This window comes from Hetaerina americana, unplaced genomic scaffold, assembly GCF_022747635.1.
Source record: "Hetaerina americana unplaced genomic scaffold, ioHetAmer1.1.p SCAF_5, whole genome shotgun sequence".
NCBI classification, from domain to species: domain Eukaryota; kingdom Metazoa; phylum Arthropoda; class Insecta; order Odonata; family Calopterygidae; genus Hetaerina; species Hetaerina americana.
In genome coordinates, this window is record NW_027287095.1 from 37,116,535 (window position 1) to 37,129,318 (window position 12,784).

General features: G+C 38.8%; 1 protein-coding gene across 1 annotated transcript in view; it reads right to left on the bottom strand.

The window, feature by feature from the left end:
• Positions 1 to 8,483: 8,483 nt before the first annotated feature.
• The window catches only part of LOC139693621 (homeobox protein Hox-B3-like), a 444,276-nt gene continuing 439,975 nt past the window's right edge, over positions 8,484 to 12,784 (bottom strand). Inside the window, exon 3 of the mRNA XM_071591856.1 lies at positions 8,484 to 9,581. Within this exon, the coding sequence (XP_071447957.1) occupies positions 8,484 to 9,581 (1,098 nt within the window). The remainder of the gene's footprint in view (positions 9,582 to 12,784) is intronic.

The following is a 12,784-nucleotide window of genomic DNA, read 5'->3' on the forward strand; positions in this document are numbered from 1 at the left end:
AGCTATCCATACATCAAATTGTTGAAGCATGAATATGGAGGTAAGTGACGAAGTAGGAAAGGAAGAGATAGGCAAGGAATTAAGATAGGATTGCGACTGCATTATGAAGAGCAAAGATATTATGTGCATTTGAAGAGACCTTGGTAAAACCACACACTCTTTGACTATGAAAACCAGAAAGAAGTACTCATATGACATGAGTAGTCCATTAGTTCCAATTCATTACTTGAGCCTTTCCCTAATCATTTGGAACCAAGCATGCTCTAAATTTAGTGGATTGGAGCATTCACTTGCCTTTTGTAGACAATTCCAAACAAAAGGATTGTATTTCTCCTCTCTTTCAATTTCCATCTTCTTCCTTGCCTCCTCCGACTCGAATCCCTCGTTCAAGCCAAAAATGTCTGCCAAACAGCATTTTACCCTGAATTGGAAATACAATTGGCTAAAAGTAATTTTTTCAATCCTCCCTTCTAATGGCCCTTAGTTACATTTTAATTCTCACTAAATTCAAAATTTTAAATCATTGGTGAAGTACATCCAGATGATCTTTTTGAAAGTAACTACAATAATAACAAAAATATGACTAATTGTGTAAAGACTAAATTAGGATACTTTTGATAAGTATGGAAAGATGATCAAACATGATTTCAGCGGGAAAACCAATTATAAAAACTCATTAAAATTCTTTTAGAATATCTAATCCTTTTTTGACACAGGCTTTCAATTATTATACAAAATGTATTCTTTACAGGTGCATCTTTTATGTAAAATGGTCTGGCCCATCCTGGAGAATCTTGCGTTGCCACCTTAAACTTATATTGGGGATTAGTGGCTTATCAAATAAAAAAATAAGAAATTCTCACTCAAGGTTCATTAAATCTACTCTGAAAATGTGAATAGATGCCTCTTAAACCAACAACTTTGACAATACTTTCCCTTCTGTTCATCTTATCTATTAGAGCATAAAAAGTGCGTGGTCATGATTTTCCCCCATCTTCATTCTAAGGAACATGATTCTGATCATTATTTTATTAAATGCCACCATTATTTTTCCAGTGAATTGATGGGCTCTTTTCTTGGCATTGAACTGATCCAGTATTAAATCACCAATGCCATATGTGCCACGGGTAGCTTTGCATTCTACCTTCTTTTATAATTTCTATATTTTTCATCATCCAAAACATAAAATGAATCCCTTTAAAATTGGATGTCTTCAACCTCTTGTATGTTATCAGGTTTTGATGCAGATAATTTCTCATCTGGGTCATGAGTTCTCTTATTGCTGTTTGAATAGGGTACACTAATTACTCCTTCAAGGTGCAATGCTGCCTCTTTCTAGCCATTTCTTCTCATCTTCACATCCAGGTGGTTCACCATACTTTAATGTTCTGAAGTAGCTAACAAATGTTCAATCTATGGTCATTTTTTCATCAAAATCTCTTTCAAATATGGCATTTAGTTCAGAGTTTCATGAAAGTTAAATGACACAATGCCACAAGACCTATAACCTACTGAACATTTCTAGGAACATTAGCACCAAGTTTAAGGTTACGATTCAAGTATTAACTTGAGCCATTTTGGGATCTCAGGTTTCAGGAGGATAAGGAAATCATATTATTGCTCTAATCTACCTCATTGACAATCAGAATTTAGTGGCAGGGCGAATAACCTCCAAGTAAAACTAATTTTGAACCATCATATCTCCTTAAATATAATAATAAATAATTGTATCGAATCTTTCTTAAAAAATGGCACAATCGAATGCTATTATGATTGAATGCATATCCAGTAAGGTAGTGAGAATGTGCCCTCTGTAAATTTCTCCCAGTCTTTTTTCATTTTTGAAGAGTCAATTAATCATTCTGGATACTATGCACCTCTCTTAAGAATTTGAATTCATTTTCATCATTTTATACCGATAATGTGAGGTCTCTAATGGACTCCTCAAGATGTTTACAATACTCTTGAAGTGTATCCATTGCCCACATTGGCTCCAAGCCCTTATAATATTTTCTATAAATTTAAGAGTAATTTGCTGATCTCTTTCCATGACCTCTTTGAACCATTTCCAGCCAGTTTCCTTATCTTTAAATAATTTCAGTTTCTCTTATTATGAGAATAATCAATTTGGGTTAAGGAAGGGAGAGAGGCTGGTGGGATGATGAGGTCACTAATGGAGAGGAAGATAGAATACAATCAGAATTCATTTGTCTCTTTTATAGATTTCGAATAGGCATTTGATGCAATGAAGTTAGTAGAATTAATAAATGTTATAAAAATACTAGTAGATTCAAGGAGTAGCCAACTTATCCAGAACCTGTACATGTCTCAGGCTACTCCAGTATGAGTGGCAGATAGAAAGTAGGACCGGACAGTGCTAAGTGGAGGGATTAGATAGGGGTGTTCATTATAAGCCCTACTTTTCCAGGTCTAGACACACTTGCCAATGAGATAGATAGGGTATTACAGGAGATGAAATCAAATAAGGCCATGGGTGTAGATTACATTCCTGTGGAACTACTGAAATGTTTAGGGAAATGTGGTAGGAAGAGTCTATATGGACTGATTCGCAGTATCTATGAGGAGAGAATCTGTCTGGAAGACTTGTGAGATCAGTGTTAGTTCCTATTCCTGAAAAGGTAAATGCTACATCATGTGAAAACTACAGAACAATAAGTTTGATTCTCGATTCATGAAGGTTAAGTAAGTCTGAAGGTAATAAGTAAGTCTAAATGGTTCATGAAGGTAAGTCTAAAGTGGGTCTCAGGACCATCAACAAAAGGATAGAGAGTAGGTCAAATGATTACTTATGGGATGATCACGGTAAGTTTAGGAAGGGGAGAGGTATGCGTGATGCCACTGCAGTGATGACATCACTAATCGTGAGCATTATAGATTACAATCAGGAAGTATTTGCCAGTTTCGTAGATTTGGAAGGCATTTGATTGAATGGATTGGGAAAAACTAATGAGCATATAGCGGAAAATAGGAATAGATTGGAGGAACAGGAGGCTAATCCACAACCTGTACATGTCTCAGACTGCTCAGGTGCGAGTGGTACACAGGGAGTCTGGATGAAGAGTGTTAGGAAGAGGTGTAAGGCAGGGTTGCCCATTATCACCATTGCTGTTCAACGTACATATGTGGAGTGGAGGAAATGATTAAAGAGGCATGGGAAGAACTGGAGGTATCAATGAAAGTCGGTGGGGAATTCATACATTCAGTTAGGCTTGCTTATGACCAAGCTTTAGTTTGTCAGTCAGCCAAGGGGTTGCAAGCACTGCTGAGTGAATTGGAAATTCAGGGCAAAAGATACCGAATGAGATCCAATTTAAATAAAACAAAGGTTGTACAATTTTCCAGAAAGAAAAAGGCTAAGCTAAACATTAAAATAGGAGGGTAACAACTAGAGCAAGTAGAACAGTTTATGTATCTTGGAGGTGCCAACATGGTCAAAGTAGTAGGGATATAAGGAGAAGAATTGTGCAAGGCAAAGAGGCCTTCACAAGGAGGAGGGAGTGGAGTAAGAATAGTAAGTAAAGAGTCGCCAAAATGTTGATATGGTGTGTAGCTATGTACGGCATGGAAACGTGGTCATTGAAGCAGGAGGATAGATTTAGATTGGAGGCTTTTGAAATGTGGGTGTAGAGAAGGATTAAGAAGGTGAAATGGACCGAAAGGAAAACAAATGAGGAAGTACTAGGATTGGTGGGCGAGGAGACGGGTTTGTTGAGAGAAATTCCTAGTAGCCAGGAAAAATGGAGGAAGGGTGCATTAATTGGCAGCGGGATGTGGGAGACTGTAATAGAGGGGAGAATGTTAGACAAACGAGGAAATGACAAGAACAGGATATTGGAAGGGATGAAGGAAGTACACTGAGATGAAGAAGGACTTAATGTAGGGTAGGTTCCTGGATTGTGTTTTGTTAGGAGTCACAAAATATTTATTTGGTAGTTGTGTCCATCCAAAACCTACCTTAATCAGTAGATTACTTAATAATAATGAGTAGGAATTGGTTAAAGAGGCATAGGAAGGACTGAATATAGAAATAAAATTTGGCAGTAAAACTATAACACCAGTAAGGTTTGCGGACGATCAAGCATTAGTTTACCAGTCCACTAAGAGGTCGCAGGAATTGCTGTGTTCATTGGAAAGTCAGTGCAGTAGTTATGGAATGAGAATCAATTAAACCAAAACAAGTGTTGAGTGGTTTTTGAGGAAGAGGAAAGTCAAGTTAAATGTCAAAATGGGAGTTCAGAAAATAGAGCAGATGGAACAGTCTACCAATCTCAGAAGTGTTTCTGACCACATTGGTCAAAGTGCTACGAACAAGAAGATGAATTGAATTAGGCAAAGAAGCTTTCGAAAGGATGGGAGATTTAATAACATAGATATTGAGTAAGAAAATGCTCATTAAAGCTTTGGTTTGGAACAAGGTTTTTAATGGCACAGAAACATTGTCTTTGAAGCAACATGACATGCAAAGATTAAGAGGCTTTTGAATTGTCTGTGTGGAGAAGGCTGTAATAAGTGAAATGAACAGAAAGAACAAACAAACGAGGAAGTGCTAAATATGGTGGGGGAAAAGAGGGGACGCAAGAAAAGTGTGGAAGGGGCAGAAATAGGAAGGGTAAGTTGGATGGAATAAAGGGAGGATGGATGAATGAAGGATTGAAAACGAGGATCTTTTTAGTTTCAGATGTCATGCTGTGTTTTCCCAGAATAGGAAATAAAATGTGGTGCCATTTTGTGGTCTGTGTCTTGTCAAAGCCTACCTTAACCCCTAGACAACCAATAATAATAAAATTTAAGTTTTTCGTATTACATTTTAATAATTTAAAACTGAAATACAAATCTAAGTACACTGCAATGTATAACTCACACTTACTATCCTAATGCATAATTTAACAAGATTTATCACATCTCTGACAGAAAGGGTAGGTCTGTCTGCCTTACAAATTGTTTGATACTTCACTCGCATGTGTAATGTTGCAAATGGTACACCAACATTTTCAGATCCAACAAAATCCATTTTAAAATTTTATATTTTATCATACTATAATAATTTATAATATTCTTATGCTGAAAAATATATATAGCCATTGTATCATAGTCGGTTTTACTTTACTTACGAGATAAGTTCAAGCACTTCCAATAGTTCGTAAGGTTAATCTTTATATGGAGAAAATATTTGTTGAGGCCCAATCATAGCGCTTAACAGTTTTTCTCTTTGTTTCCATATATTGCCGATTTTATCCTTTCTGCAACGGAAGCAATCTAAAGGTCTCCCATTCAGTACTTAAGTTCAACAAATAATCACTTTATTTCAAGGAATTCCATTGCCGAAGTTTCCTTGTCAAAAACTGCGCTTTTTGTAAATATCGATGCGCAACTGTTCGTCCATTAACTAGAGGCGGAGGATTTGAATTTGTAAACAAACCCACGAAGGGTACCTTTGACTTCAGGATAACTGATTTTCTGGCCTTAACAAAATAAAAAGACATCTAATTATCCATATTTAAAAGAAACAATATTGATGTGCAAATGATAGATCGTATCCACCTATCAGAATGTTAATAGTCAAATTAATTCCTCTCCAATAAATTATCATTTTTCAAATGCATTTACCCATGCAGGTTCTTAAGTAGGAGGCTTATGATCATCATTTGTTATAGATTCCTTGGTGGAGATAGTCCTATTTACATATATTTGTTATTCCTTGTGTCATGTCATCATGTTTTTTTCAGTTATACTTTACACCAACCCAGTCACTTCATGTACCGTTCATTTCTCTAACAGACAGAAAAATATACGAGATTTGTGGTATTACTCAATTTCAAATTGTAGGTAACGTTCTCCAATGAAACAAAAGTAATGGAAAATTGTAAATACTTGAAATTTCTACGCTCATGGCTGATAGTAAAATAAGCACATTTTTGAAACAACACAACCAACACAATTGAAGTTTAAATTCATGATTGACAAACACCTTTTACTTGCATGGAAAATATTTACATGGGTAGCAAGTCTGTTTTACACAAAAAGAACAAATATGCAAATGTACCTGGGAACAATGCAAATCTTAAATATTTGTAGATGGGCTATGGATTCAAATTCCTTCATTACTCCTGCAGAAATAAGAACCGTAGTTAGCATTTATGTATCCTGCTGGAGCTTGTGGTGGAGAATGTGGTCAAAATAGAAAAAGACAAGTTTTGGAAAATATGTATTGTGATGCTAGCGGTATGAAAGGATGTCTTCTCTACATTTGACTTATTGTATTGCATCAACGCACAGTGTTGATATTAATGAAAAATATCCACAATTTAATTTTTTAATGCCACCTGATTAAAAATAATAATTAATAAACAAATTCTCTTATTCTGGGAGTCTGCCAAACCTGGAATAGTTGTAGTTCAATTATTCTGGAATTTTTAGAATGATATTGATACCAAGAATCTGCTAAATTAACTTCATTGTAAATAATTATATGGTTTTGGAATGTAAAACTCATTAATGTAGCTATCAGAGCTAAAAAAAAGTATTACTCTTGTCTATTCTTTTGATTGATAGTGCTGGTAGACATGATGTCACTTTTTTCCAAAATCATGTGAACTGACCTAAAAAGGTCCTGGAAAATTAATTTTTCGAATTCGATAAGGACCCCATATATTTGCACTCAGGCCTCTCAATGCATGGCATAACAGTGGCATAGGCCCAATGTTTAAGAGATCTTTAACAACACCTCCTGACAGTATTGTCAATATGAAGGCTAAGTTATCATTCACATGCTTGTTTTTATTGACTTCTGGTGTTTAGCCAGCTTTCAACCAATGTTTGCTGGTATTAGACAAATATCAAATTGATGCTTGCATATATCAGATATATATGACAGAGGGTAGCATCAAAAAACAGTATTAACTCATAGTCACTCAAAAAACAATGTGGTAGGAAGAGTCTAAATGGACTGATTCGCAGTATCTATGAGGAAATAATCTGGCTGGAAGACTTTGTGAGATCAGCATTAGTTCCTATTCCTGAAAAGGTAAATGCTACATCATGTGAAAACTAAAGAACAATAAGTTTGATTCTCGATTCATGAAGGTTAAGTAAGTCTAAAGGTAATAAGTAACAATACTAATTTTCAGCTTGACTCGCCTTTTTATTTTTGGAAAAAAATAAATTTTGATGGAAATTTGAAGAAAATATAACCCTAAAAACTTACCTTCTAGGAACATAACACAAACATATATGCTCCATATTCATCATGATCAAATGGAAAGACAAGGAAAGGCAGGAATGATAAAACATGAATCAACCACAAAGAATCGTTGTCATTTATTTTTATTTACAAAAAGGCGTTTTGTAATATAATGAGAAATGACAGATGAGATTAAGATTTTTTAACCAGTTATTCAAGGAATTTGACAAATAAAGATAGAGTGAGAGATTCATAGGAGAACTCGGGCTTTCATCATTGAGTGAGTCAGAGGTTTTGTTAGTGCTTTTAAGATGGACTGCCAAACTGCCCCTTGTGAATCCACAAAATCCATTCGTCAGCCTTTTTATATGCACGTGGAACCTGCTGAATGCAAAAATCTCCTCCCATTATTTATTTTGAACGCTTTTGTCTTCACTTGCCTCCTTTGTCCACCGTTTCTGGAGAAAAATTAAACTCAAACAACGTTCAAACAGTGTATAGCGACGAATTCACACAAGTTCTGACTCTAGACCCGAAAATCGTGCTGTTACTCATAATAAGAAACCACATTCAATGTCTTGGATTAAAATGCCTGGCATTTTTTTACTTTTGAGCCTCTTTGAACAGAAGGATTTCCACTAGCGCTGAATACATGTTTTTAAAACTTCCGTAGCTTTTGAATGAGATTCTTGTCATAGTAAAAATAGTCATCCAAAGCTATATGAGAATTAGTCTATGGTTAATTGACTACTTGAAAAAGTTTTATTTATACATGTATATATTTATACATACGAGACACCACCACACGCTATCACACATGATCACTTCCATGTCCTTGTAATAAAACATAAACAGATCGTCCGCATCGAGTCTAACGGCATGGATTTTGCAGGACCCAATATTTCATCAATGTGCGAAAAGAAGGATGAGGGACAGTGTAAGCATAAATATGCTGGTGGGTACTATCATTTCATGCGATGCAGCGTATCGATCACGGCTTCGAATGAAACATTCCGCGAATAGAAGTTCCGAAACACCAGCAGAACTTCTCTCCTTTCACCCAAATCACGTACTTCAGTTCCGTGAGATGACGTGGGCGAATGATTCTCTGCGGAGGGAAGGAGTTTCAGTTCACTAGAGAGCAAACGCGAACCAATGGAGCCCCAAACCGTTGAAACGTACACGAGAACAGTAAACACATTTTCCTCGAAAAAGAAACTCTTGAATGGGTTCTCTAGACGCCACCACTACACAAGTTGGTCCGACGTCGGCGGGCTACTCGTTAGCTGCTCGATGGGGACACAGGTGCAGTTGTTAACACGGTCGACGCGGCAGACGCCGGAGGTGGACATGCCTCCACGCCTTCTCCGCCCCCTCCGCCCTCTTGCGGCGAATCGCCCTCCGCGGTACCCGTGGCCGCCGTGCTTATGGCCGCCGCACCCACCGCCACTGTCAAGTCTGCACCGACGACGCCCACACCGCCTCCTGCCCCACCAGCTCCGCCCCCTCCGGCCTTCTCCTCAGCCACCAGCGTCTTGGGAGCGACGCCCAACTTCGCGACCTTGCTGCCGGGCGACGCAGGAGGCAACGGCGTCGTCACCCTGCTACCCCTGTCGTCCAATGGAGACGGGGAAGGAAGGGGTCTAGCGGCTTTGCCGTTGGCCGCAGGAGTGGTGCAACTCGTGGGGGACGGGGTGACTATCGACGCTAAGCCAGGGGTCGTGGGACCGGCCGCCGATGGCTTCTCGGACTCGAACACGTCCGAGTGCTGTGAGCCTTCGGGAGTCATAGCGGAGATCCTCGAATGGTCTTCACTCTCCGACTCGCTATGGCCAGGGGCGATCGCTTCGTCCCCGGTCGCCGCACCGGCCTCCCCTGAAGGAGACGAGGCGCGACCTTCAACTTTGATTTCGCCGCCCAAGTACCCGATAGTATTGTTGTTGCCATTTTTGACAATAGGATTAACGCTATTAAGGATTTCCGTCTTGATTAATGGAACTATCACGACTGTGGGAGACTGCGGCCCGGGGATGGGCGTGGACGCTGCCGAATGGTTGGAGTCCCCGGAATCGCCGGATTTTACGGTCGGTGTCGGAGTTTGGGATCCACCTGTGGCCGCGACCGTCGAGTCGCCCGTTGAAGTTGCCGTGGTTCCTTTTGGAATGACCAGAGCTTTGGCGGCCGCTTGGACGGCTGCATTCGGCGTCGATCCCGTCCCGGGTGTCGTCTTCTTATCCCCCCCGGTCGCCTTTTCCGACGATTTCTTCTCGCCCTTTTCTCCCTTTGCAGTCGATTGGTTCTTGTGCTCCGCTGCCTCCGCGTTGCTTATGTTGTCCTGCTTCTTCCATTTTGTTCTCCGGTTCTGGAACCAGATCTTCACCTGCAATAAAGGGGTAAAAACAAAAATCAGAGATAGTCTACAAGATCTAAAACGTTTCTAGTTAAAGAGAAGAGGTTGCACGGAAACAAAAGGGACGTTACAAACATTACGTGACATGCCATTGAAGAACATAACCTCGCCAAGTTAAAAAATAAGAATTTCCGGCAAAGTGGCCAAACAATGGAGAAAGGTCATTAATTCTTTCCTGGTGGTTAAAAAAGTTACTGTATAAACTGCAATGAACGCGGAAATAATAATTTCACCAAATACTAATAATTTCGGATTTGATTAAACGTAACCAAAGTACCAAAAAACATAATCGAGCGAAAAATAATTTTTGCTTCGTATAATTTCCATAATGCTCACAAAATCTCCGACAGTTGAGATGAGGATGAGCAAATGATGATAAAGATACCATTAGGCACAGTAAAAAACATGTATTAAAACAATAGCACATCTAGACGGCAGGCGCAGCTGCCAAGTGCTCCGAGAACAGAGATGAAAATTATATTTAGCAAACAATACATTATGCATTGCCCTAAAGAGCTTAAATAAATGGAAATTGCAGAATGTTAAAGTTTCATAATATGAAGATTGATTCGGGAAAAATAAAGAATAGGGAATCGAATAATAAGGAAACAAATGCAGCAACAGGGTGAAGGAAACGTGGTGGAAAGATTAATACAAAAACAATAAAAAGAAGTTTAGGACGATTTGAAGCATGAAGCTGAAAATTAGTAAAAACCGAAAAGAGTTAATTCAATGCAGAAGTACTTTAGAAGCCCAATACAACATGTAAGAGTGTTAAGATATTGTCCCAAACATGCTTCTAATCGGCTGACTTATGCCGATAATATTAAATTTCATAACTTAGGATGGAACCCAAGAATTTCACGTAGCTACCCATTTTACGGTATTGTTTTTGATGATTGCCGCATTTTTCTGGTATTCGGCCTCATAACATCTATTCAATGATTTTGTTTACACTACGTACATCCTTGGGATCAGACAACTATGTCGGCCAAGAGCAGCAACAGTTTTAATACAGATGCTCCGGTTATTTTAAACTTTGTCATTCTTTTTAGAAAATCTACCAACATCCTAACAGCTTTTAACAAATGTTGTTAGATGACTAGACAAATAACTAGTTAGAAAAAAAAGATGAGAAGGCTTCCCTGTCGTGATGTAAAAATGCTTTAATTTTACTCAATCCAATTAACAAATAATTTGCAATTTCAGTGAAAAATAGGATCAAAACAAAATTTTACGCCGATCAACGAATATTATCAGATAAATTCTAGTCCACGGCTACTAAGCTTATTAATAAACGTGCTACCATGCTAACGAGTCTGTATGTTTCTGTATATAATTCATAAATAATATAAGTTTGAGCACTCGTGGTCATATTTTAGTTCCCTTACTCGATATTGAGCTAAAAAGGAATAACACAAACGAAAGTATTAAAAGGCAGTCTAAATTTAATAGATAATATCCCCAAACGAATGCCCGCTTAGAGAAGAAATCACGAATAAAGGACAACCTTTGCTTTCTTACGCATTTAGGAGATTTGGCGGAATTGAATAACTAATACAAAACTTTCAAACGCTGTTAATGTAAAGCTTAGAGCACGAAATATATGCAAAGGAGTCGCTTACTATCTTGAATTTCCATTAAATCTATTTATAAATTAATGATGATGACAAAGGGCGCTTGGGTACTCAATAATGCATACGTCATTTCAGCAATCCGTAAGAGGACTGAATGCTATTATTATGGACCATGACCCGCTGAGACAATAACTTTCATTTTTCTACGCCCATGTAAATAACTTCCAACACATAGTCGATGTTGCACGCCGAGACCTTTTTAAGTGTAAGTTCGAGTCCCCTCTGCCTCTTTCCCACTCGTTCCTGGTCCATCGTGTGAGGTACGGACCACTTGCTGGCGTCTGGAGTGGCGCCAAAACAACGCAATAAATAGACGACTTGAGAGGAGGAGGAAGTGGAATGGGGAGGATTGGAAAGGGAGGTCGGCTCTGACGAGCCCGGGGGACCATAGGGACGGGGCGAGGGAAGGATGTCTCATTTCATTTTTTTTAAAGGGAAATTGGGTGTGTTTGCGTTAGTTATTTCCGAGGTTTGAAATTCGACGCAGCAGGCGGTTACGGTAGCCAATGGGATTTAAGAAGAAAAGCTAGAATGGAGTGAGACGAATATGGTGCATGTTGAGGGACAAATAACAAATCCGAAGGAATGAAAAAAAGATCATGAGAAAGAGAGAGAGAGAGGCTGCCATTACTATTACTTTGAGCTGGCCTTTCCCTCAACTTGACAGCTGTAATATTCGTGGGCAACTCCAGCGTTTGCTACATAATAAGTAAATTATGGAGGTTTAAGCGGATTCTAATCCAGGAGCTGGAGTGTATGGGGAATTCGGTGCGCACTCAAATTTAAGAACAACAGACTTCGCCGTCCGTTGGTGGCAATGCCGAATATTGGGTAAAATAACTTTGTATCCAGTTCCACCATTATTTCTATTGCACAGCCCAGTTTCAACAAAAAATGTCAGCATCATCAGGCGTCTACGGGCTTTTGTAATAAAAAGATATTCGAGAAAATGCATATAAAGTCACTTTTATCCAGTATACAGCAATGTACTTTGAATCCTGAGCGGGAACATTTCAGTGCAGAGACGGGTCCGTTACTGAACAATTTGGGAATTACTGAAAACATTGGGGTCCCAATGAAACAATTTCAGAGCGTAAAAATCATTCGCCTTGACCGAGATTCGAACACGGATCCCTCAATTTCCGGCCGAGTGCTTAAGCCAGTTAAGCTATCGAGGCTTTCTCTTACTCTCTGAAATTTTACGGACATCGAGGGATCCGAGTTCTAATCCCGTTCAAGGCGAATGATTTTTACTCTCTGCAATTGTTGCATTGAAATGCATATTAGCAGACGACACAATTAAAAGTAACTGTTGCGGCATCTCCCGCAATTTCTTGGAACTTACCATCGGCGTTCTTTCGTTGCCCTAGTTAAGAATAAATTGGTGACGAGTCTTCTCTCGAAATCGAGATTGGCCATTCCGATTTTGAAATGTGAGTACAGCAACAATCTCACCAAGTAGTTGAACGGTAATGTCAATTTCGACACCATCCACCCGCCTATTCTCCCTAAATGTACGAGTAGAACGGCAAACAG